The sequence below is a fragment of the Rosa rugosa genome, chromosome 3 (assembly GCF_958449725.1).
Source record: "Rosa rugosa chromosome 3, drRosRugo1.1, whole genome shotgun sequence".
In the NCBI taxonomy this organism is placed as follows: domain Eukaryota; kingdom Viridiplantae; phylum Streptophyta; class Magnoliopsida; order Rosales; family Rosaceae; genus Rosa; species Rosa rugosa.
In genome coordinates, this window is record NC_084822.1 from 55,854,951 (window position 1) to 55,879,090 (window position 24,140).

General features: G+C 41.0%; 5 protein-coding genes across 11 annotated transcripts; 4 read left to right on the forward strand and 1 right to left on the reverse strand.

Annotated features, from left to right (window-relative positions):
- The first annotated feature begins 12 nt into the window (after nt 1-12).
- Nucleotides 13-1,893, forward strand: LOC133740911 (protein DCL, chloroplastic). Its single transcript, XM_062168851.1, has 2 exons — nt 13-618; nt 1,468-1,893. The coding sequence occupies exons 1-2, from the start codon at nt 163-165 to the stop codon at nt 1,642-1,644; spliced, it is 633 nt and encodes a 210-aa protein (XP_062024835.1). The 5' UTR covers nt 13-162; the 3' UTR covers nt 1,645-1,893.
- A 3,091-nt stretch (nt 1,894-4,984) lies between these two features.
- LOC133736264 (bZIP transcription factor 46) lies at nt 4,985-8,839 on the forward strand. Of its 4 annotated transcripts, none has more exons than XM_062163701.1 (5): nt 4,985-5,137; nt 5,483-6,585; nt 7,422-7,493; nt 7,601-7,630; nt 8,284-8,839. In XM_062163701.1, exons 2-5 carry the CDS (start codon nt 5,497-5,499, stop codon nt 8,356-8,358), a joined length of 1,266 nt encoding a protein of 421 aa, XP_062019685.1. In that variant the 5' UTR covers nt 4,985-5,137; nt 5,483-5,496; the 3' UTR covers nt 8,359-8,839. The 4 variants fall into 4 exon arrangements, 2 of the variants coding, with proteins under 2 accessions (XP_062019685.1, XP_062019686.1); XM_062163702.1 differs by having other exon boundaries at nt 5,019-5,137; nt 5,470-6,585; XR_009859475.1 differs by lacking the exons at nt 4,985-5,137; nt 7,601-7,630; nt 8,284-8,839 and adding an exon at nt 7,112-7,209 and having other exon boundaries at nt 5,175-6,585; nt 7,422-7,449.
- A 429-nt stretch (nt 8,840-9,268) lies between these two features.
- LOC133736262 (THO complex subunit 5A-like) lies at nt 9,269-13,047 on the reverse strand. The gene is made up of 7 exons (XM_062163697.1): nt 12,815-13,047; nt 12,093-12,720; nt 11,576-11,913; nt 11,167-11,426; nt 10,242-10,827; nt 10,020-10,151; nt 9,269-9,847 (listed from the first exon to the last, which is right to left on the reverse strand). The coding sequence occupies exons 1-7, from the start codon at nt 13,028-13,030 to the stop codon at nt 9,581-9,583; spliced, it is 2,427 nt and encodes an 808-aa protein (XP_062019681.1). The 5' UTR covers nt 13,031-13,047; the 3' UTR covers nt 9,269-9,580.
- A 148-nt stretch (nt 13,048-13,195) lies between these two features.
- On the forward strand, nt 13,196-18,083 carry LOC133736263 (uncharacterized). 3 transcript variants are annotated; one of them, XM_062163699.1, is made up of 13 exons: nt 13,196-13,289; nt 13,396-13,441; nt 13,533-13,581; nt 13,734-13,819; nt 13,949-15,027; nt 15,151-15,342; nt 15,419-15,585; nt 15,678-15,909; nt 16,424-16,559; nt 16,890-16,984; nt 17,117-17,240; nt 17,420-17,441; nt 17,522-18,083. In XM_062163699.1, exons 1-13 carry the CDS (start codon nt 13,213-13,215, stop codon nt 17,563-17,565), a joined length of 2,349 nt encoding a protein of 782 aa, XP_062019683.1. In that variant the 5' UTR covers nt 13,196-13,212; the 3' UTR covers nt 17,566-18,083. The 3 variants fall into 3 exon arrangements, with proteins under 3 accessions (XP_062019683.1, XP_062019682.1, XP_062019684.1); XM_062163698.1 differs by having other exon boundaries at nt 17,420-18,083; XM_062163700.1 differs by having other exon boundaries at nt 15,693-15,909; nt 17,420-18,083.
- Nucleotides 18,084-20,610: 2,527 nt separating this feature from the next.
- Nucleotides 20,611-24,064, forward strand: LOC133740290 (uncharacterized). 2 transcript variants are annotated; one of them, XM_062168224.1, is made up of 8 exons: nt 20,611-20,892; nt 20,979-21,117; nt 21,226-21,306; nt 21,373-22,035; nt 22,174-22,537; nt 22,716-22,797; nt 23,109-23,357; nt 23,781-24,064. In XM_062168224.1, the coding sequence occupies exons 1-7, from the start codon at nt 20,725-20,727 to the stop codon at nt 23,310-23,312; spliced, it is 1,701 nt and encodes a 566-aa protein (XP_062024208.1). In that variant the 5' UTR covers nt 20,611-20,724; the 3' UTR covers nt 23,313-23,357; nt 23,781-24,064. The 2 variants fall into 2 exon arrangements, with proteins under 2 accessions (XP_062024208.1, XP_062024209.1); XM_062168225.1 differs by having other exon boundaries at nt 21,235-21,306.
- Nucleotides 24,065-24,140: the final 76 nt, after the last annotated feature.

Here is a 24,140-nt window from a genome sequence, read left to right on the forward strand (position 1 = left end):
AGCCGAGCGCGCATCGTTTCAGTTGTTTATCTACAAACACTCTCAAGAAAAACAACCGACTCTGATTGATGATGATGATGATGATGGGTCTTCTCTACTTGAAGAACCATGACAACAACTAATTGAGCTCTACTCCCCACTACCCAAAAGGCAAAAGCCGCCATGGCCTCTCTCTCCAAACCACCGCTGCTCGTCCACAACCACCTAAGCTCCCTCGCTCTGATTGGTCCCGCAACTCTATCCTTCCCCATCGCCAAAACGACGTCGCTCCGCACCCGCCTCTGCGCGCTGAAGACCGGCGCCGACGGCGGAAGTAGAACCGGGCGGCAGGAGGCGGACGGGCCGGAGCTGCTGCGGAAGCCGGTGGTGAAGGACTTGGACGTGGATGGGATTTCGGAGGAAGATGAAGGTGAGGAAGGGAAATGGGTTGATTGGGAAGATAAGATTCTGGAAGACACGGTTCCGCTGGTTGGGTTTGTGAGGATGATTCTTCATTCTGGGAAATATGAGAGCGGAGATAGGTTGAGTCCCGAGCATGAGAAGACTGTTCTTGAGAGGCTGCTTCCGTTTCATCCTGAAGCTGCGAAGAAGATCGGTTCCGGAATTGATTACGTCACGGTATAATAATTCTTCTCTTCCCTGGTTTCAATCTTGTTCATACATGTGGAATTTTGATCCGTTTAGCTTCCATGGATATCATTTTTAGTGTACAATTTGGATTGTGAATACTAGTATTAATACTGAAAAAGTGAAAGTGGTTTAGTTATTATAGGCATGCATGTAATGTTGGCACTCCATCATTAAACTAGGAGCTCCTGCTTTGAAGAGTGCTGAGCTTTTTACACAGCTGCATTCCAGTTCCGAAGAGGTTGGGGCTCCATTGGGGTATACTTTTTTAGGGCAGGAGGGGCTTGAGTGAGTGCTGATAGTGCTCCATTTAGTTGGTGGCATGATAATAAGGTGTAGGGTGACACTTCTACATATCTGTTACTCTACCATTTATATGATTTTAGATAGGAGGAACTATTCACACTCCCCCTTTGAGGAGTGCTTAGTCTTCTAAACAGCTGCACTTTGCACTCTCTGTCACTCGAGTTCGGATGGTGTCGGGGGGCTTTATTGCTGTACACTGTGCAAGAGGGGGATTGGGGGTGTGATTACTGCTTCCCCTTAGATATGGGAGTATATATGTTTCTGATATGATAATGCTTGCATTCTTTTGGGTAACACTTATAATTTCCTGAAATGATACTACTTCATTGAGAATGTGCGTTTTGTGAAATGATGGCGGCTGACTTCAGTGTCTGTCATGTCTGAAGGATTGACCCAAATGTGAAATCTTCTTCTGCACTGAATACGTTGTCATAGATGAGTGATTTGGTGGTATTTTCAAGTATATAATATATATTTGTATTCTAAGTGAAGTGGATTCCAATATGATGCATTTTGCTCTTTATGGGTTGACAGGTTGGTTATCATCCAGATTTTGAAAGCTCAAGATGTTTGTTCATTGTTCAAAAAGATGGCACATTGGTCGACTTTTCATATTGGAAATGCATAAAGGGGCTGATTAGGAAGAACTATCCCTTATATGCTGACAGCTTCATTCTAAGACATTTTCGAAAGCGTAGACGCGGTGTATGAAGCCAGAATCATCATTCATCTGACTCTGTATTAACCTGTATGTCAAGGAAAAATTTCATCGATTCTGTAATGCTTGTTATATGTCAATTTTTGATCCAAATATTATGTCATTTTTACGTGTTAAGAGTGAGATGTCAGAAAGTAATAGTAGATATTGAAAATTCTTTCAGAGTACATGCAATTTGTGTAGTAAAAATGTGGTAAAGAATGCTGTGAAATAAAATTGTATTTGGTCTTCGTTTTTAACTCCAGTAACTTGGATTTTCAAAAGTTTTCATTCATCATCATCATCCGGTCCCTACTCGCTTTTTTGTGATTATTGGTTCTTCTGGATTCTCAATTGAGTTTCCACTTTCCAGAGAGGAAAGTTAACCCCTTTAATCATATCTGCTTACACTTATAGGTTATGGATGCCCTGTACATGATCTTTCTGTGAGCGTCTTTGTTGTGTTTGAAGCAGATTTCTTTTGGACCTGGTCATACTAAACTCGTCGAGTAATTTTGGGAAAGATACAGCACTGTAGACCTGGTCATGCTTTAAAAGACCACTATGAAAGCTTTAAGACTTCAACCTTTACACATGGTTCCATCTTGCCATTCTAACGAGACGACGGCCTAACATCCTTCGGATTAACATATCTGTTGATGAGTGAGTGGTCACCTGCACCCGAATTTTCTTTCTTTCTATGCATGAAGTTGTTTTAAACGATTCTGTTGATGTATTTAAAGTTAGGGAAACATGTTCGACGCAATGACTCACAGAAAAGAAACAATTTAAAGCACTCGATCTCTATTACACTTAATTCTCCATCACCCCCGGAATAAAATTGCCTCATAAATCGTCAGCCCCAACTCTCGAGCTCTCAATTTTCATCGAGTCATGTACATACGTGTCCCGGACATGATCGGAACACCAACTGTCATCTGCATCATTCTCGTCTGCCCCCAATCCAGTGACAAGAGGATCAAGCATGCCATTGGAGGACCCAGATAGCCTATCTGCACTTAAAAGCAACCACAACCAAGACCCTTTTCATGTGGGAACATCACTCAATCAATGAATATATGATAATTTTTTTGCCACGTTGCCGATTGATTGTGATTTTTTTTGGGGACCAATTGGTTGGGAGATCTCTCCTGCTTTGCTAGTCACTACTACTGTGTTCTGCGTCGATATCCATTTTTGGTGGGTGCTTTGATAGGGTTCAAACACGTTGCATTATCACCTACTCAAAGCACTAGCACCGGAGAATGCTATCATAAACTGTGGATTTGTTTACTGGAACGTGGCACCATGTAATGGAAGTCTACCCTTTTCCTCTTTCGAATACGTAATTTCAGTTCTCTCCTGATTCTTCTCAGTGTATACAATTATACATCTTTATCTATCTTTAATGTTTCGATAAATTTATTCTATTCAATCAATCCGACTAATTCTTAAAAAGTACAACTACTACCAAATAATTAAGGGTTTTGATTAAACCAACCAGGATTAGTCTAGAGAATTCCTGTGAGTATGATAGCCATCCGTAGCCCAGATACATGTCTGAGTCATGAGTGGGCTTGTAAAATAATATATTTCAAACTTGCCATGATTGGTAAAGATTCTATAGTTAACCTAACCAGTCTCTTGTCAATTTCATCATACACAAAAGAAGAACAAAAATCCAACCCCAAAGAGGTAATTAAAGTATACAAAAATGAACCCATCTAGCTAGGCAATATTTAATCCTAAAGTCTAGAAGAGGGAACATGCTAGACAACTTTGGTCCATTTTGCTTTGCTTCCAATCCCAGAATGCCAGCAACCATGATGTTAGTGGATAAATTATCCTAAATAAACAAAGGATCGCATCACATAACTTTGGACTTTTCAGTCGAGTCATGCCCTAGCTCCATGTGCCTCTCTTAAACATCGTCAATTCTGGTCTGGCTTTTTCTTTATACCCCAAAACAAGAAAAGGATGAAAATTCGTAGTGCATGCTTTGAATGCAGGGAAAGATATAGCTATGTCTTACATGGCCTTACTTCAGAATCAAACGCCGCACATCCACATCTCGATCTCGATCTAAGCTTTCGACCTTCTGATATGAAAGGGACGAGCTCTGATGCTATCGGATTAAACAAATGGCGGGAGTTTATGAAAGTCATACTAGCTAGGGAAACCATAAACACCGGCCATGTAATAGTTTATGGATTTGTATGATCAAGGAGACAGTGAGACTTGAAGGTCAAGATCACGGCTTCTTACTTTCTTCAAGGGTATCTCAACTAACCAATTATGGCCATACAAATGTCTAAATTGCGTATGCTACAGGATAAGGATCACATTATATATGGTATAACTTTTCGACCGGGTTGCCCTCCCATACAGATATTTTCAACAGTATAGTGTATAACGCCATTCCGTAACGGTTGGGGATTCCTGGTCATTGGTTGATATCCCTTAGACTAGTCATGGAAAGTGTATTACGGAGTGATTAGCTCCTAATTCCCTTAAAAAAAAGTGATTAATTACTAATTACGGTTAATCAAATTCGGTTTCTATGCGTGTAATTTACATCAAAAATCATATGCATGTTTTTAGACATTATAAAATTTAGACTTTTACGTATGATGCAACGTCTTGTTCAACTTCACGCATGTGCGATTATGTACATATTTTAATAAAAACATCAAAAGATAGTGAGTAAAAAAAGCTAAAGTGACAACGCTCCAACTCTATATTCTGCATGCTACTCATGTCTAATGAGTCATGTTTTAATCAAGTTTGTGTCAAACAATGGTAATCCAAACATGCTATTTTCACGATAAGATTTTGTCAAATTTGAATAGTACAAAACCCCTAATAAACCATAAATGATTATTTTAATTTTTAATTTTTTTTTTTTTTTTTTTCCGACATAAAAAATGTTAGGTACACACTTGATGAGCCCTTCGGATGAATATCCTCTTTAAGACTTTAACAATTGACAAGGTTATTTTGGTACAAGCAGGCAAATAAGTCGGCCCTTAAAACCGTCGGTTCATATACACAGTAAAAACTAAAAAGCGAATAGAAACGGACGAAACTACCCTTGACGTCCAATCCAACCGCACCTAACAAAAGTCGGACCATGCTTTTTCCGTGTGAGCGTAGCACAGCCCATGCTTGCGTCGCTGGTCCTTATCCAACCCCACTAAAATCCAAACAACTCCCATCCAACCCTTGACTGCACCAAAACGTGTACGGCCAGCGTTCCCCCAGATTGCGCCATCCCATTGGCTGGGCGTCAAATTCAGAGACCCTCTACCCCCATCCCCATTGGTCCACGTCTCCCATTATAATAATTGTACGCCCCCACGATTCAATGGCTTAAAAGCCAAAGGGGGACTGGCGAAAGAGCTGCAGACACTTGGCGCTAGCAGCACAGCCCTAAACGCAAGCACCAATTTTCAGCAGCCACACACACACACACACCAAAGTTCAAAAATTCCCAAAAATAGTAACCAGGTAAAAAGAACAGAGCCTATATTAGGAATTTTTATTAATTTGTTTGGATAATTTATTTCTTCTTCATTTTGAGGGTTTATATGTGTGTTAATCTGTATTTGCTGGAAATTTTGAGCTGGGAAAGTTGTAGGTTTTGTTCTTGTTGTTGTTGCATGAGAAAACTGAGCTTTTGGCAAGTGATTTGGAGTAAATTATTACTGATTAGGGTTTAATGAGCTGAAGCGTTATGTGTGTGTTTTTTGATTGGCTGAGACTTGAAAATGGTCAATTTCTGTGAGCTTAAATGAGAATATATCAAGTAGTATTTTCCAGCTTTGAATAAGAAGCTTTAGCCCTTTGTTTCAGTGAGACGGCCAAATATGAATTTCAAGGGGTTCATGACCGATCTACAAGGCGACGGCGGAGGTCGGCCACTGGTAAACAACAGCAACAACAACAACAACAACGCCTTGGCGCGGCAGTCGTCGATCTATTCCCTCACGTTTGACGAGTTACAGAACACCATGGGAGGCCCAGGTAAGGACTTTGGGTCCATGAACATGGATGAGCTCTTGAAGAGTATCTGGACGGCGGAGGAGACGCAGACTCTGGTCCCTACTGGTGGTGGTGTGGTGGTGACGGGTCAAGATGGGTTTAATCAGGGCCTGCCTCTGCAGAGACAGGGGTCGTTGACGCTGCCTCGGACGCTGAGCCAGAAGACGGTGGATGAGGTGTGGAGGAATTTGTCGTCCAAGGAAGGAAATGGTGGGTCGAATGTGGTGCAGAGGCAGCAGACTTTGGGGGAAATGACGTTGGAGGAGTTTTTGGTCAGAGCTGGGGTTGTGAGAGAAGATGGTTCAAAGCCGCCGGGTAATAATGGGAGTGGGTTTTTCGGAGAGTTGGCTCGGTTTGGGAACACTGGTGGTTTAGGATTCGGGTTTCAGCAGCCGGATCGTAGTAGGATTTCGGAGAATGGTAATCAGGTTCCGAATCAGAGTTCCAATCTGCCACTGAATGCTAATGGGGTTAGAAGTCAGCAACAACAGCAGCAGATCCAAATATTTCCCAAGCAGCAACCTGTGACTTACAGCACTTCACAGATGGGTATGGGGCCGAATTCGCAGCTTGGTAGTCCTGGAATGAGGGGTGGGATTTTGGGGATTGGTGAGCAGGGTATGAGTAATGCTCTGGTTCAGAGTCCAGTGCTGCAAGGAGGAGGGATGGGAATGGTTGGATTAGGAGGTGGGAATGGTCGAGTGGCTGCAGTGTCTCCCGCGAATCAGCTGTCATCGGATGGGATTGGGAAGAGTAATGGTACTGATACGTCGTCCGTGTCACCAATGCCATATGTGTTTAACAATGGTTTTAGGGGAAGGAAAGGCGGGCCTGTGGAGAAAGTTGTTGAGAGGAGACAGAGGAGGATGATCAAGAACAGAGAGTCAGCTGCCAGATCAAGAGCTCGCAAACAGGTGAATATGTCTTTCTTTGTTTTACTGCTTTTTTAAGCAAAGTTCTGAAGCGATAGTTAGGATATTGTTAACCTTATCAAGTGAAAATACGAGCTCATTAATTTACTATTGGCTGGGGGTTCATATAATTGCAACTTGTCATTATAAGTGAATTCCATAAGTTTTTGGGTCATTAGTAGTGGAGTGGAGAGTGTTAGGGTCTAGAAATAAAGTCAAAAACTTTATACTCTAGGAGAGAACTTATGGTGTATCAAATTCAGCTTTTATATTGCCACTGTAATAGATTACCAGAGTTCCAAGAGTGTGGGGAATATTGAGTCATGCACTTTCAGCACATGAAGGGGAAACAGAACCTAAATATACTATTATCTTTTTTCAGTATTAATCCAAAAACTTTTTTATGTTACTTATTCTGGAGAAAGTTAAACAAATTCATCTTGTTGTCGATTTTCACTTTTGCTAGACATTGACCTTCTGCTTTTATCATCTATTGACTTTTTGCATCCCAAAACTTCATGAAAGATAGCCGCAGAAGGGTAATGTGATAGCGATTCGACATGACAAGAGATGAGATTTTGGGAAGTTACGGTCATGGGAAGTTTTAAGGATCCAGTTTGTTACAAGGTAATGGAACATTTGTTTAAGGAACATAACATAAGTCGGGAGTATAGTCCCAAAATCATTAAAAGCTTTGAATAAGTTCCATACCTTTGACCTCGGTTCTGTTTTGAAATTGAACCTCATGGGAAAAACGGATGAGTATGGTACTTCAATACACCATCATCTCGTACTTCCTTCTTCTTTCTCATATGTTTTGTATCTTGTGCTTTTTACAGGCTTACACAATGGAGTTGGAAGCAGAAGTTGCAAAGCTAAAAGAGGAGAACGAAAACTTGAAGAAAAAACAGGTTCGTTTAGTTATAGTTGACATGGTTGATGCATATACCAATTAATGACTATGATAAACTTAAGTTCATGTGGTTGACTCTCTTTCACTGTCTATTGGTTGCCACAGGATGAAATGATGGAACTGCAGAAGAATCAGGTACTTTGGTTTTTCTGTTTCCTTTTTCTAGTTGGGAAATGGGGGGTGGGGAGGGTGATCTCTTATTATTAACAAAATCTACTGCTGATGAGAAATCACTCTATCTCTCCATAATAAGAATCTGCTATAGAGTATATACATACTTTCTCAGTTACTTGTCCTTAAGAACTCGATCTTGACCTTCAGCTTTCCTGGGATCTGCTCTATAACTCATCATCTTCATTCATTTTCTAGCCAAGTACTTACAGCCCCTTCTTTTGTCCCTGTGGCAGTTTGAACTTTAAGTTAACTACTGATATACAGTTTTCTTAGAACAACTAACATGTGGTACCTCTTTCTGTTAGTTCCAATTTTTGTTTCCTCATTTTCATTCAAATTTGTCTCTGCCTCTGTAACGGTTTTAAAGATTTGAAGATAATAATAGTAATGCATAGCATGTTTTTGCTCGATTTTATTATTCCTAGTATCAGAAAAAACATTTGAACTTGTCTGCAATCTATTTGTAACTAGTTGCCATGTTACTGTTTCATCAATGCACACAAAGACAGATGAGATGAATTCTCAGATTAAAATTGCTGCTTCGCTTTTTTTTTTTTATCACGACTGAGGTGCTCTATAATTGATTGACCGTCTGGAATTTGATAATTTCGCAGGATATGGAGATTCAAAATCTTCAAAGAGGAGGCAAGAGACGTTGCTTGAGACGAACGCAGACCGGTCCGTGGTAAAGTGCAGGGATTGGGATGGGAAATGCGTTGTGGGGTAGGTGGTGGCTGTACATAAGGATCATGTGTTTTGTGCCGTAGATTTTTTGAGAGGTTTAGCGTGCTGTAGGTTGAACTTACATCTATTTTCTACATATGCTTCTCTTTTGAACAGTGAGTAGGTAGGTGAGGGGAAGCAAAATATGATCAGGGAGATATCTTTGATACATATTATAGAATATGTGTCCAGTTTCCTACAAATTAGTCAGACATGTATTTTAGCAGCATCTACCTCGGACCCTTTGCAGTATCTTTCTTTTGTTATCCTTTTTCGTATTGTTATTTCAATTTCTTGAACAATAGAGATCATTATTATGGAGTATGTATTACCACTACTGGATGCTGTATGTTGTACTCCCCGAGCTTAAGCTTCAGACCCGAAAGAGAGAATAAAAATGAAACAATAATAAAGCTTCGAGTAAAGAGTGGCAATTCTTTATGTCAAGATTTGTGCGTGTTTTATTTATTATTATTTTTTTTTTATATATTTTCTGTTTGGAGGCAGAGCATGCAGCCATGCATGATAACACAAGCTTATAAGGTGTTTGCTTTTCCCTTCTCTGGGAGTAGTCAGTGTTGCAATGGTGATCTGGGGTTATGCCATGTTCTTTTTTGGATCGAGGGGTTACGCCGTGTTCTTCAAGTTTTACTTTTATTTACTGAAATGTTCGTTACTTTGATAATTTTCAATGATGGACTGCTGAACAGAAGTAAAGTTGAGAAAGCAGACAGAAAGTTTAAACGAAGCTTGCTCAGTTCTTTCCTGAAGATGCTGTGCAAATAGAGCCAAGGGTTATTCATGATGCCCCTTTCACAAACCTCAAATCTTCAACAGTTTGATTTGTTTATATCCAGACCTAATATCAAGGATCCCTGAAAGCTGAAACTATGACCATTTTCATGAATTTATATCCAAATCTAATGTGATACATTTCAAGGATCTGCGTAACTATGGTCATTTCATGTTCCACACAATTTTGGATGGTGAGTTGGGAAATAATAATAACGCTCAACAGTACTACAGTAGAACATGAACTAAAATAATGTTTTGAAGGAGCAAGAAAATCTATTGGAATAGATAGAATAAATATCCTCCTCTGATTTCTTCCGTCACTTGCTTAATGCCACAGCAGTCGGGCAGCAACAGTTTTGCCATATTCAGATTATAGTTACCGAAGCTATACATTTAGTATGGATAGCCAGGAGTGCATTCCATGTCCTTCCAGGATATCATCTTCCTGCGATCCCTTCCTCTAAATGATCTGGCAATAAGCTGACCACTAACAGGCTTACACAATCCAACATCAACCACCGAAGTACTCTTTCTCTTCTCAGAAGATGGGGATGCCTCATCCATGTAATAGTCAAACAACATTGCTAGACAACAAACTTGATGACCTAAGATGTTATTTTCTTCATTTTGAGGTAACATCTTCACTATGTGAAGATTGACCTACAAGAAGCAACAGGAAATTGTGAAGCTACAGCACCCATTCAGAAGGGGAAATGTAAAATCAGTCCTAAATTGCACCACAAACAAGGTAAAGATGAAATGCTACACCGATGCAGGTCACATAAATGAAGACACAGATGAGATTGTCTATGAAAGTGCATGAATTATTTACCTCTGCTTCGATTGCACGAAGTTCATTGTACAACTCAGAATCATCACTTTCGTAAAGGTTTTCTCCAGACATAGTGCAAATACTCAATGTGAAAAAGGGAGGCCTCAAAGGATACTCCATGCTGATCTTAATCTGCCAGAATAGAAATGATAATAAAATGCCAGAAGTAAAAAATAATGCAGAAGCAAGACAAAAATATGACAAAAATGAATTATTAGCTACCTTGGCTTCTAACTTCACATTCCTTTTCTCTAAGTCCATACTCCTGGTTAAAACAAGATGAAATTCCCTTGCCCCAGAATCCACCCATGACTTTCGAGCTACCTCAAAGCATTGAATAGGCACCCCATTTTCTTCTTCTGGCACAATATGTGCAGGTTCATCCACATCACTCTCAGTATCCAGCAAAAAATCTAATTCTTCATTATGTCTTTTATAACTTAGTGGCTTTGCCTTACTGACAGGAGGTCTTTTTGAAAGTAATGATATCCCCCTCCTGGAGTCTCCTTTGTGCTGAACAAGTTTATCATCACTGACAGATGCAACTTGAACCAAAGATGGAAGTTCCCCATCTTCCCTCATACTCTCCAACTCTTCTTTTGAAGAACCAGATCGCCCAACCGAATCAGCATCTATAGGTTCCTGAACCTGCTCCTTATCTATGACCGGCAAAGATGATGCCAGATTAGGTGGAGGTCCTACAGGTGAACAACCATGCAATCTGCACAAAGGAGCATGCAAAGCCCATGGAACACTTTCACAAGACAAAGCTGGCCATTTAAGCTTCATGAGTGATTCAAGCTGTTCCCTGTAAGCCAATCAAAGAATGGCAATTTCTCAACATAGAGGATACCGTACCACACTCACACACAAAACATCAAGAGACTTCCAAAAGAAAGGAAAGCCCTGATATAGGTATAGAGGTTATAGATAGATAAAGCAGATTAAGTTTCCAAAGAAAGCAGCAGGGAACAAAAAACACAACACTAGCTAATTTATATCAGAAAAAGATGCCAGTACAAGTAACAACCAAGTAAACAAAAATGTTAATGCTAACATTCAGAATTGATCAACGATGCAGTATCCTTATCCTACAAATTTTCTAGACTGTCCTTGCAAGACTCTAAATTACAGAGGAATGACTCACACGAGAGCCATCTGAGCTTTCTTCCGAGAGCGAATTCTTCGCACAACTGTCTGTACTCGACTTTGCTGGCGATAAAGTGACAGACCAGACATAACAGCCTCAGTTTTAGTTATGTCACTAGTTGGAGCATCATGGACAGCAAGCAAAGGTGACACCTCAGGCAAGAAATCAATTCCAGCCAAATGCTGGGCCCACTTATATGGACGGGACGTTCTGTTTTCATCAAATGCAGGAGTCTCATCAACAATGAGCTTGGCTGACTGTATCAATGAATGCAAGGTAGCGATCAGTGTTATATGAATGCAGATAAGAGACAAGAGAGAGAGAGAGAGAGAATGGTGGGGAGGGAAGGAGAAGCAACAATGGATAACCAAAGACCACCAGCAACAAATATAGAAAGCATTCTGACCTGATGGGGAAGCTCAAGGCCAGTGTCATCTGGGAATAGGTTGCATAAGATGTTATTCTCCGCTGCCTCATGAGATCCTTCAACTCCAACACATACGACATTCAACTTCAACAAATACTCAAACTTGAGGGTTATAAGTTTTGCAGACTTGGGATCAGAAGCTTCATCGTCATAAACATTAAGGATAACTTTCAATGGGTGCACTTGATATACTCCTGATTGATCAGGGTTCTGCTTGATTGGAGCTCTCTTGGACCTCTTTCTCCTTCTCTGCCCATCATCTTCCTCATCTGGTGCATCATCCTCTAACCTACTAGTCTCTCCATTTGTAGAAACACCTGGTCCATTACACAATATTAGACTACTAGTTTATTTCTTCTTCCTCTAGTTTCAGACTAATAAGCAGGATCGAAGCCCAAAAACTAAAACTTAAAACAAAGCACTCAATAATCCATACCACACCAGCAGTAATCAACTACATTGTATGCTAAACTAGCTACATAGCATGAGTTGTTACCTGTGTCTCTATTTGCTTGTTGGTGGGCAAAAGCTTGAGCATCCTTCACACTTCCTACTATCTCCAAATCAATCTTTTCTTCAAATGCTTCCTTCTGCGCCAAGAACTGCGAGTAAACCACATAGAGAGGCGGTGGCAGCAACTCGGCCGAGTGGTGCTGCTTGAGCTTCTTGGTATGCATATTCCCAAACTGGTTCTGCACCGGCAGTGACGCCTTCTTCAGAGACTTGAGGTGCGAGGGAAGACTGTTCAAGAACTTCTTTCGATTCGCAATAGTCTCCTGCAAACCCTTCTTATGTATCTCCAGCTTCTCATTAAGCTTACACAGCTCTTTGCGCTGAAACAGTTCGAAATTGAGCCTCTTGAGCATCAGGTCCTGCGCCGCGTCGTTCGACAATGTAGGCTCTTTGATATTAGCAGGAGCATCTCGGAAGAACTCTTCTTCCGGCACAAGGTCAATGTCCGGGTACTTGGACTTGAAGTCTTTGCAAGCTTTGATGGCCTTCACGTAGTGACTCTTCTCGTACATCAAATTGTGGAGCTGCAACGTCGTCAAGTCCACCGGAGTCTTTGCGCTCTCCGTCTCCGATTTCACGCGGTCCTCCTCAAGCAAGATCGAACGGTTCGCCTGCAAAATGCAATCCACCAAATCTGATAAAAAAAAAAAAAAAGCCCTAATTCTGATCAAAAGCTTCACAAAAGCCCTAATTTCGATTACGAACCTGGCGGAGGGTGACGAAGTTCAGGAACATCTGAGTGACGAGCTCACGGAGCTCCGATTTAGGTTTGGCTTCTTTTTTAATCGAGAGCATTTTGGCCACCACGTTTTCCACCGACGATTTGCTCTCTCGCAAAACTTCGTACGGCGACTTCTCCGGCTGCGGCGGAGCAGCTTCTTCCTCCACCAGCATCCCCTCCTCTATTTCCTCGTCTTCCATTTTACTCTCTCTCTATCTCTCTCTTCGCTCTCCCTTTTCTTATATTCGTCTTTCCACCAAAACGCACCGTTTTGAGTTTTTCTTTTATTTGTTTCCCTCCTAGAGTGGACGGCGTCGTTTGGCTTTTACGGCGGAGCTATAAAAACGAGGACGCCGAATAATTCGAAGCCTGAGAATCTGAGATGGTTGAAGCTGAAGACGAGGGGCCTGCTGTGAGAGCTCTCGGATCTCTCTTGAAGCTCACCCAAGTCTTTCTCTGGTGCGTTTCTTTGTCTCTGTTTCTCTTCCACAAAGATACTAGGGTTTTATGAGGCAGTAGGGCTCTTTGATTGTTCGGTTTTACTGAGTTTTTGTGTGCTTGACAGGGACGATGGCACAAGAAACGACAGGTCGTTTTCCCTGGGACGGACTGTAAGTGTTTGCTTTCCTTTGAGCTCAATTTCAATTTTTCTTGCTGAAAGTATGAGACTCATTACTGAATGAATTTCGCCTATGATTACAGAAACCAGCTCAGGATGAAGGAGACGATGGCTCAAACGCTCTTTCCTCAGGCTAGTGGATTCATCTTCATGCTTTCTTTGTTATTTTTAACTATCTGTTTTGAATTTCTAGGAGCTTGCCGTGTGTTTAGTTTTTTTCATTGTATAATTTTGTCTACTAAGGTATCTAGTAGTAAGTTTTAGTTGGAATTTCTGGGTTTCAGAATGTGGAACTTTGCCGGAGGATATGGAACTTACTAGACAGATGAATGAGTTGGGGCTTCCGGTCTCATTTCGCACAAATAAGGAGGTAAATTAAGCTTAGATTCAATTGAAGTATTAAGTAGTGCTTCTTCAGATTTCATATTTAGCACTACAAGCACAAGTAATATTAATGATGTTTTGTTATGCTGAGACTGAGACTGAGACTGATTTGCAGAAGCAGAAGAGAACAACTCAAGGAAAAAGAAAAGGAATGCGACAGAAGGATTCGAACGAATCTCAAGAAGTTGTGGGTGGAGCCCTGGACTCTTCCAAAGTGAGTGTGGAGGAGATTGTATCTCCTATTATATTTGATGATAACCCAAGCAGTTCTTTGTGTTGTATGTCAATGATGGGCCAAAGTGAATCATCTTCCTCTGATGTTGCAGCTGATGCCAATTATCCAGCAAGTTCAGCTAAGATTACTGGTGATTCTATTAAGGAACATAAGCGTGATGGAATAGTCGGCATTGTTTCTAATGAAGGCCAGGATTGTGATTCCTTACACAATGGTGCCATGCTCACTGATGCAACAACAATTTTAGCAAGTTCAACTGGGTTAGATGCTGTACTTTACCCAGGCAGCTGCTCTGCAGATGCTGCTAATGGTCATGATAAGACGGAGCCAGGTGAAAGACTTATGCAGCATGACCACGTAGAGTGTGCAATAATGGTTACCAGTGAAGCAGAAATAACCGAAAGTTGTGAGGAGCATGTCCCTGAGCAGCCATGTGTTTCTGAATCAGTCTCATGTTCCATATATCCAGAAGGTCTTGAGAATGGTGCAATTGACAGCCAACAAAGTGGTGATTTTGGAGACTGGATGGTATATTGGGATTCTTACTACATGAGAAATTACTTCTATAATATTAGAACACATACTTCAACATGGTACCCACCCGTGGGCATGGAACATTTAGAAAATGTTGATAGCACATATAAGTCAAATGAAGGTGTTGCTGGAGTAACTCAGATGGATGTTACCACAGACTTAAAGGCAACAGATTTATGTGGTTTGAGTAAGTTTGACTCATTTGAAGAACCAATAAATGTTGATGTTTTACAATATCAACGATATGAAGAGGTTTCAAGGGATGTTGAAATTACTGCTGCCAATACTTTATCGGATACATCCACTTCAACTGTCAGTGTAAGCATATGTCCTGAGCTTCCAGATGAACTTAATCAGAGCAATAACAGGTGCAATGATGGAAATGCATCATGCTTGTCATCAAATGTCCAGGACCACATTGCTAGGTATTTCTATGTTCAATCGATGTGTTTTTGTTTCTTGGAACTCACTATTCTGATTTATGGTGTAATATGAGTATATGAGATTGAGACTTTTCTTTTCATTGGATTGTGGCATTGTGCTCGCAGTTGCAGAAACCAAACCATGGAGCAGGTTGCTGATGAGGTCTGCAACAGTGATTTGCAACCAATTTTTGCAGGAAAAAGTGCTGAACCAGATACTTCTGATCTCTATGATAAACCTAATGAAGTTTACTTTTGTGAGGAAATTCCTAAATATGGTGAACATGATGAGGCGATTCAAACATTAGATACAAGCAGGTAGGAGTTAGAATATTGTTCTTGTTTGTTGCTTGTTTATCTGATATCTATAAAGTTTCTATAATCTTTTGTCCAGCATGTCCAATTCATGCACTGAAGAAGTTGAGGATTGGAATATGCATTCTGAAACTGGAGCTCCTGCAACAAATGAGTTGGAAATGAAATCTGACCCTGCTTTAGTAAAACGGAAAAAGAAAGTGAGAAGAATTCGAAGTCACAGAAAATTCTTCAATGAGAATGAAGGTATGAACTTAATTTTGCTGCTGCCTTTTTAGTGCATTTGCAATTTCTTTCTTCAGTAACTTTGTTTTCCAATAAACATTCTCATATTGCAGAAGTTCTATTTGAAGGATTGCTGGAGAAGTGTTCCACTGATATTGGTAAATATTGGTCTCAGAGATATCTATTATTCTCCAGATATGATGATGGTATAAAAATGGATGAGGAAGGATGGTTTTCAGTTACTCCAGAAGCTCTAGCTATGCATCATGCCCAACGTTGTGGTAGTGGCATTATCATTGACTGTTTTACTGGAGTTGGTGGTAATGCCATCCAATTTGCTCAGATGTAAGTAATATCATGATTGTTTTTATGATTTTTAGTTTTCTGCTAGTTCCTCCTGGTCTCATAGACTGTGGATCTGATCTTGGCAACCTAAGCATACTTTATTTTGGTTGATAACTTTGAATATGGAAGTTCAGTTACCAAAGACGGTCAGGTATGTAAATACATGCGCACATGCAACTGCAACTGTATGTATTTTGCTTGCATGCATTGTGTCCATGCGTACATATGGTAGTAAACTTCTGACCTGATCAAGCATTCACCCAAGCTTCTGAAGTTGAAGTTAACAACGCACCCTCAAATAATGATCAAACTAGATGGTGGTTTACCCTTAATCGGTTTAGGTCTAACAGAGTTGATCGTTTCTCACTGATATAGTTATTTCAAACATCTTGATAGGGTACTTGCATACTTTTGGCATTATGCTTTTAGTGGATACTTTGGACAGTTTCTTTTTTTTCCTTTGATGAATAGTACTCTGACTTGACTTTTCTTGTTATAAACACTTATATTGCAGAAGCAAACATGTAACTGCCATTGATATTGATCCAACAAAGATTGATTATGCTCAACATAATGCTGCTATCTATGGAGTAGACGAAAGGATAGATTTCATAAAGGGGGACTTTTTCCATTTGGCATCAAGGTTGAAGGTACTATAGCTGACTCCTTCTGTGTTTTCCAATGTTGTGATTGGTATAGATGGGGTTTGCAAAATGCTTTCAGTGATGCTTTGGCAGACCTTGTGCTAGTTTGATTTCTCATGCTTCACCTCTATTTGACTATTTGCTGAGGAGTACCATGACAATACGTTCTACAGATATATTTGGCATTTCTAATTTTTGTTGACATTATCCTGGTTTTGTTGAATGAACTTTAGACATATTTCTGCTAGATTATGCAACAGATCCTAACACCCCATGTAAATATATTTGAAGTCATTCTTTTAATTTCTTCAATTATCAATATTCCTCTTACTGCAGGCAGATACAGTCTTTTTGTCACCACCATGGGGAGGACCTGGTTATGCAAGAGAAGAGACATATGACATTATGACAATGCTTAAGCCACATGATGGGTATGTTCTCCTCCACTTTTTAAATCTTTACTCTTAAGTTTCCAAGCTCGGTGGCTTGGGGGAATCATATCAATTTTCTGCCCCTTCCCCTCTTTCATTACTTCATTGTAACTCAGTGATGTACTTGTGCAGATATTTTCTCTTCAACACTGCTAAGCAAGTTGCTTCTAAGATTGTCATGTTTCTCCCAAGAAATGTTGATGTCAACCAATTAGCAGAGTTGTCTCTTTCAGGGACCCCACCATGGTCGCTAGAGGTATTTTCTTTATCTCTCTTTTAACGTTCATGCCTTTAATTTTCTTCTCTCCCCTCTCCTCTTCCTTCTGTCACTGGCAAACTAGTAAATATATTTTGGAGCCATCTTTCAGACTAAAGACATAATTTGAATAGGTTGTTATACACTTAATTAATGAGTGTTGTTGTACTTGGTCTCAGGTGGAGAAAAACTTTGTAAATGGTAAGTTGAAGGGAATAACTGCTTACTTCAGTGACACGGCAAGGAGAGAATGATATTCAGTTTTATCCTTACTTTGCCAGATAATGAACAGCTATGGAGGATTGAGGGTATTGCCTTCACATAACAGTAGTGTATGAGCTGCCATGAGAGACTACGCCTTAGCAGAAAGAAACAGCCTCCTTGGAAGAGGCGTGCGGTTGCTTCTAACTTACTCTCCTCCTGCACTTGATCTTTTTTATTGATATCGAAGTCACAGAGATTTCAGCATTGTGTTAACATACAGTCCTGCAAACTAGGAAACTAGAACTAGAAAACTAATGTCCTCCCCCAAGCAGTTAGGGAAAAGGGGGTTACTGTTAGCATTTGTCCTTGGCGGCCTGTTAGAGACTAAAGAATAGTAGCTCAAAGTCATATTCCATTTTATAAACTCGGAATCAATGTGTTTGGTGACCAAGGATGGTCCTAATGGGAGGTCTAATATAGGGTGACTGGTGAGGAAGGTGGAGAGTAATGCCCGCCAAATACATTATTATTATTCAACGGATGTATGATCCAATGGAATGAGCTTGAGCTTTGTAATTGATAATTAATTTCCGTCAGATTAGAACTTTCGGTTAAATTAAACAACACCAGTGGAGATTATGCGAATATTTAGAGCAGTGGAGCTTCATTAACCCTTTTTGAGCGGCACAAATTGAGGCAATGTAGCTGCCATTAGTTGGACATAATAATAGCTATAGTTACCCGCCGCACCAATAAATCATCCTAGACCGAAGTGGGAGGTTGGGTAGAACGAGTTATGTACTCAACAATATGTTGTACCAAAATGAAAAAGGAAGGTGAAATCAGACAAATGGCATGTAGAGAAGAATATTGAGTCAACTCAATGGAGCTTTGTTGCTGAAGGGACAGAAAGAATGCCCAAATTCAAACCCGTGATTGCCTTTGGCTTTTCTCTCAAGTCTCAAAGAATGAACATGTTGTTTGTATTGCTGGTTTAAATCAACCTCTCCCATCAATTCAATCACGATGACCACCACCGGATTTTATGCAATTGCATAGTTTGTCCAGTTTCACCATTAAATCTAGGCTTTTCCTAGTCTACTAGCGACGAGAGAATTATATTAATGTATGAGATTAAAACACGTAAACTACATTTGTTTGACCGAATCATTACTAAAATTATATGATTTCGAATGTTGAGATCAGCGAAAATTTCGGCATTTTGAATTACTATCATTTCAAAAATCCTTTGAACGGAACTGTAGGTTGGCATCAGAGTCGCACAATCATCATCGGTGCATTTGAATTTCCTTTCATCATTCACATTCAAAACCTGAATTCCATTTACCCCGACATCCGAAAAAGAAGTCCATGTTACTCCGGCCCACCTTCAAACCCGGACCCGAAGACTAACCCAAAAATACTGCTGACACATGACCAAGTGGGTCCTACTATCATTTTCTTATAGTTAATTTTACCAAATCACCACCTCAACATTAAAAGAAGCAAAACCCTTTGATCCGGTGATCCCCACCTGATTAGTCAAAAGCATAATCCATTTGATCAAAAAGCCGCATAAATTGCATAACCAAGGGTCTTTTTGAATTTATTAATCCAATATTCGAACTACAAGCTCAATATTATTTTATCTGCAAGTCTGCAACAGGACTTACGAAACTGACCAGTGTCCCAGTCCAGCCCATTAGTATAGAATTATGCAGGATATTTTCTAGATTGCATATCAAATGAGAGATTGTTGGTAGCGGGGATCGAACTTGTGTGAGTTTACACCTCAAGTCCGCCCTTACCAGCTGAACCGACTCTCATTGGCTAGAAGATCGTGAATTTTGCTCTAGAAAAAACGCTCTCTCTCTAGGACGCCGTTGGCAGCGCTGGTACCTGTCCGGCTGCGCCCCGGTGTTGGCGACGGCTTCTGGCCTAGCCGGCCAACGAGGTGTGTGGCCGGACGGGTAGATCGTTTGGTGGGCGTGCCTACAGCTCAGAGGATGGGATCGGGAGGTGTACGACCTTTTCTCTCTCGGTGGACGGGATTGGCTGAGTCGTGGCTGCAAGCTGGGATAGGAGGAAGACTGGGATTTTGCCAGGTCGGAGCAGTATTTGGTGGGGGCCAGAGGTCGGCGGGCTCGGTTCGATGGATGAGATCGGGTTGGTTGACTGATGACGGTGATCAGACGATTGCTTCGGATCATGGAACAGAGTTTCTAGGCTCTGGTTGGTGTTGGGTGGGAACCGCGATGGTCGGCGTCATTCGTCGATGGTTGGACGGCGTCGAAGTCGCGTGGATGGTCCAACGCCAGTGGGGGCGAGGCAGGTTTGGTGGAGGCGCATTGCAGCAAATGACTTGGGCCGGGAGGACTGGGTGCGGCCCACTTTCTGGTCTGACCCTTTGGGCTTGGGTACTGCTTGTGGGCAGAAGATTGGGTTGGAGCCTATTTGGGCCTTGCCTTAGGTTATAGTTTATTTAATGTTTTTATTTACTTGCTTTGTTTAGTCATGTCGCGCTTTATGCGAGCAATAAGTCCCCACATTGGCTATGTAGGGGTAGTCGGGCTATGTGCCTGTGTGTGCATTCTAAGTGCCTTGTCTGCTCTAGGTAGGCGGCGAGTTCCTTGCTTCGTCAAATGGTCGCTGCCTCCTAGTGGCAGGGTGAAACTTGATGTCACTGGATATATTTTCCAGTGGCAACATGGTGGGAAAGCTGTGAGAATGGATATTATGCTATGCTGTCTTCGAGTTGTCGACCGAGTTATCTTTCCGTTGTGTCACCGTTGGGAAGCAAATAGAACCGTCTGGAGCGCGTTCTTTGCTAGTTGGTGTGTATTTGAATACAATTGTTTAGTAGAGACTCAGGATATTAGGATGTACTCTAGGTGCCTATTGTAATCAGGGATTTAGGCTCATTGTCCCCCCCTTGTATTCGACGGTTTCATTAATCAAGGCTTGAGGGTAGCCGCACCTGCCCTTTTTTTCAAAAAAAAAAAAAAAAAAAAAAAAAAAAATGATCGTGAATTTAATGTAAAGAAAACAAACTAGTTGTTATAATTTTCGGTTGTTAATATAATTAAAAATAAAATAAAAAAAATAAACCGAAAGCGTGATTTGCAGAGCATAATGACAGTGATTTTAACCCCATAAACAAACCCCTTCCTTCTAATACCCGCCATTTCACTCTCACTACCTAAAACCCCCAACGAATAACCGAATCTTCTTCTCCTTCTTCAACTCTCTCTAATGTGAACGATCCCTACTAAAATTGACAATGTCGGAGCAGAGATCCGGGTTAAGAATCCGAGACGCCAGCCCGGACTCGGTTATTTACACACTCGAGTCCAGCCTCTTCTCCTCTTCCGCTTCCGCCAGCGTTGACCGCTGCTCCTTCGCTTCCGAAGCCCTTGACCACGACTCCACCGCCTCCGAGATCTCTCCGGTGACCAACCCCCACCCTCTGCATGCTTTAATTTCATGCTCATTATTGCAAATGTGGAACAATCTGATTTGAAATTTTGGATGCAGAACTCGGCGGCGCACCGTCACCAGCTTGAAGAGAGCTCCAGTGGTCCGGATCGCGATACAGATCCGAAGACGAAGCCCGCTTTACACATCACCAGCCACCACCAGGGTCGTCGATCCAGAAAAGGAGAAAAGGCCAAAGGTAATACAGCTAAGCCTTCTGGACGACGTCGCTTTCTTCCTTTCCTTTTCAGTTTTTCCAAACGATGTGACTTTCTGTTTTCCCTGACTTTCACTCTTTGGCTTGGAGCTTGCACAGTTCAAAAGCAAGACAACGACGCCGACTTGGTTCTTGATTCAGCACGAAGCTCTTTCTCTCTCGCCTTGAAAGGTAAGCCCCCCAATTTTGTCCACTACAATCCAATCCAAAAACCAAATGACCCCTTGTGTTTTATAGAATGCCAGGACCGTCGATCTAGATCTGAAGCTCTGTCCAAGAAGCTAGACCGGCCGAGACCCGCTTCTTTGGATTTGAACAATGTCACCGCCTCGTCTCCGAGATTGGGGACCTTAAAGAAGAGCTCAATGGCGTCTCGCAAGTCTGGAACCTTCCCAAGTCCCGGAACACCTACTTACCGGCATACTAGTCTTGGAGTGCACAAGGGTTGGAGCTCGGAGCGAGTTCCGGCCAATGCTAATTTGGGGGGCAGGAAGAATACAACTGCTGCTGCTATGTTGCCATTCAACAATGGGAGGACGTTGCCGTCGAAATGGGAAGATGCAGAGAGGTGGATTTTCAGTCCGGTTCAGGGGCAGTCGAATCAGCAGGCCCAGAGGAGGCCCAAGGCGAAGAGTGGTCCGCTCGGCCCTCCTGGAGTTGCATATTATTCATTGTATTCACCAGCAATGCCGATGTTTGATGGAGGTAGCGTTCCTAATTTCATGGCTGGTTCTCCGTTTTCAGCTGGGGTTATGGCAGCGGATGGAATGGCATTCCACTCCTCCGGTGCTCATAATGGAGCCTTTTCCAATAGGGCTGAGCCTTTCATTGCTCGTTCGGTTAGCGTGCATGGTTGCTCTGAGGTGTTGGACCAGCAGTCATCCCTGCCTGAGTCTCAAGGTACTAGTTTGATTTGGTTACATCAGACAGTGCTTTTCACTAGTTGAATTCAGAATTGTATCATAATTATAGGTAATTTACAACTGTTGTATACTCATGAATGGCTATTCTTTGCTCTGTGTCCATTGGTAAATACAGATGAAAAGCTTGATGGGGTTAAGGATGCAGCCACCAATGTTTCTCGTGCAGTTTCACGAAGGGACATGGCAACCCAAATGAGCCCTGATGACAGCATTCACTCGTCTCCCAAGGAGGGGCATGATTACTCTGCTTCTACGTCCTCTTTCTTCCCTATTGAGGAAATGCAGAGCGCCCCTTCTTTGAAATTGGAAGTCAGGGATGTGCAGGTAGATGAACGGGTCACTGTGACAAGGTGGTCCAAGAAACATAAAGCCCGAATACCTGGGAAGGGCTCTGATATTGTGGATAGATGGAAAAAGAAAGATGCTGATGTTCGATCTTGTGCTTGGGATCTCTCTGATTCAGCAAAAAACGTTTCAAAGTAAGTTTTCTAGAGAAATCTTATAATTTTGTGTATTTATTTTATGAGGTTGGTTAAAGATAGATAATGACAATTTGTAGCTAAAATTGGATTCATCTAAATCTTATGAATAAGTTGCCATAATAAAAAAGTCAGACACTACCAATATGAATTGCTAATCTCTCTTGTGTTTCATCAGAGTTAAAAGAGAGGAAGCTAAAATCGCTGCATGGGAGAATCTGCAGAAGGCAAAAGCTGAGGCAGCAATACGGAAACTAGAGGTTTGTCTCTCTCTCACAATGTGTTTCTAACTTTCTATACAATGTCACAGCCCAAATGCCCTATCTTGAACAAACGTTCTATCCTCGGCTAGTATATGAGCTGCTAGGCACCTTTACCTTGTAACCAGATTTTCATAGGCAAGTCAGGAAATAGATAGATTTATGGTGATTACTAAAGTGATGGAGTTATAGAGGAAATGCGACTAAATATAATAGTACAAGATCTATATCGTACTTTCCAGATATGTGCCAATTGTATAAGACATGCCGTATTGTGTTCGAATCCGACAAATATCTTTAATCTGTTTCAGATGAAGCTGGAAAAGAAGAGGTCATCATCCATGGATAAAATTATGAACAAGTTGAGATCAGCTCAGAAAAAAGCTCAAGACATGAGAAGCCTAGTGTCAGACAATCAAGCACATGATGGAAGGAGCTCACATAAAACTTTATCAATTCGTAGGACTCGTCATATGGGTTCTTTTAGTGGTTGCTTTACGTGTCATGCTTTCTAATGCCTCAGCCAGCCATTTGTTGTTCCACTTGTGCTATAAAGCAAGGTACCTTGTCTCTACTCAATTGTAAACTTTTTAGAAACTGACGCTCCTCAATATCTAGTATCTGCTGTTTTTTATGATCAAATTTGGTTGTGAAACTTGTGATGACGTATTAACATAATATATACCGTATGAGGTTTTTGAAAGAGTTAGAAATTACACACTACTGTGGAACATGTATCATACATATTATTGTTGGGTGCAGTACAATTTTCTGTGCTTATATAGTTAACTGAAAACGTCTAATTTAATATATATATATATATATATATATATATATATATATATATATATATATATATATATATATATCTGTGTGTGTGTGTGTGTGTCCTTGGTCTGTTCTAATGAATGATACGAACCTTTTTCTGACTTATGCGGTCTTATATATGATGCTAATGAACTGTCATTTGCATCTGTTTCCAGGTCAAGTAAACGAGTTATGGAGGATTAGAGCATGAATGGATGGTGTATATCAGTTAGCAGCTACTATTTTGACACTAAATCATTGTCAACACTTTTCTGGTGGCGTGAAGTTCTGATACCTCAAGTTCAGTATTAGATGACTAGGATGGTAGTAAGTAATTCTTGGGGAATTTCAGTGACTAATAATGCTTCTGTGTATGTAAATCAAAGACTTTTATTTTCCCACTATGAATGCTTGTTCTGCAAATTGAAATACAATCCATCTGGTTGAGCTTAAGTTTTCATATTACAAGGGAAAACCACCCTTGGTTATTCTCTAGATTGAATAATTAAGTTTTGAAAATGCTGTATGCCATGCTA

What these genes read in the sequence shown, in the direction of transcription:
- LOC133740911 (XM_062168851.1), top strand. Translation starts at nt 163, where the DNA reads ATGGCCTCTCTCTCCAAACCACCGCTGCTCGTCCACAACCACCTAAGC. An exon ending in CCGGAATTGATTACGTCACG is followed by an intron (nt 619 to 1,467) that starts GTATAATAATTC and finishes ATGGGTTGACAG; the next exon opens with GTTGGTTATCATCCAGATTT.
- LOC133736264 (XM_062163701.1), top strand. Translation starts at nt 5,497, where the DNA reads ATGAATTTCAAGGGGTTCATGACCGATCTACAAGGCGACGGCGGAGGT. An exon ending in GATCAAGAGCTCGCAAACAG is followed by an intron (nt 6,586 to 7,421) that starts GTGAATATGTCT and finishes TGCTTTTTACAG; the next exon opens with GCTTACACAATGGAGTTGGA. An exon ending in AAAACTTGAAGAAAAAACAG is followed by an intron (nt 7,494 to 7,600) that starts GTTCGTTTAGTT and finishes TGGTTGCCACAG; the next exon opens with GATGAAATGATGGAACTGCA.
- LOC133736262 (XM_062163697.1), bottom strand. Translation starts at nt 13,030, where the DNA reads ATGGAAGACGAGGAAATAGAGGAGGGGATGCTGGTGGAGGAAGAAGCT. An exon ending in ACAAGCAAATAGAGACACAG is followed by an intron (nt 11,914 to 12,092) that starts GTAACAACTCAT and finishes GTAATGGACCAG; the next exon opens with GTGTTTCTACAAATGGAGAG. An exon ending in GCCTTGAGCTTCCCCATCAG is followed by an intron (nt 11,427 to 11,575) that starts GTCAGAATGCTT and finishes TCATTGATACAG; the next exon opens with TCAGCCAAGCTCATTGTTGA.
- LOC133736263 (XM_062163698.1), top strand. Translation starts at nt 13,213, where the DNA reads ATGGTTGAAGCTGAAGACGAGGGGCCTGCTGTGAGAGCTCTCGGATCT. An exon ending in CTCACCCAAGTCTTTCTCTG is followed by an intron (nt 13,290 to 13,395) that starts GTGCGTTTCTTT and finishes TGTGCTTGACAG; the next exon opens with GGACGATGGCACAAGAAACG. An exon ending in GCCATCCAATTTGCTCAGAT is followed by an intron (nt 15,910 to 16,423) that starts GTAAGTAATATC and finishes CTTATATTGCAG; the next exon opens with AAGCAAACATGTAACTGCCA.
- LOC133740290 (XM_062168224.1), top strand. Translation starts at nt 20,725, where the DNA reads ATGTCGGAGCAGAGATCCGGGTTAAGAATCCGAGACGCCAGCCCGGAC. An exon ending in TTTCTCTCTCGCCTTGAAAG is followed by an intron (nt 21,307 to 21,372) that starts GTAAGCCCCCCA and finishes TGTGTTTTATAG; the next exon opens with AATGCCAGGACCGTCGATCT. An exon ending in TCAGCAAAAAACGTTTCAAA is followed by an intron (nt 22,538 to 22,715) that starts GTAAGTTTTCTA and finishes GTGTTTCATCAG; the next exon opens with AGTTAAAAGAGAGGAAGCTA.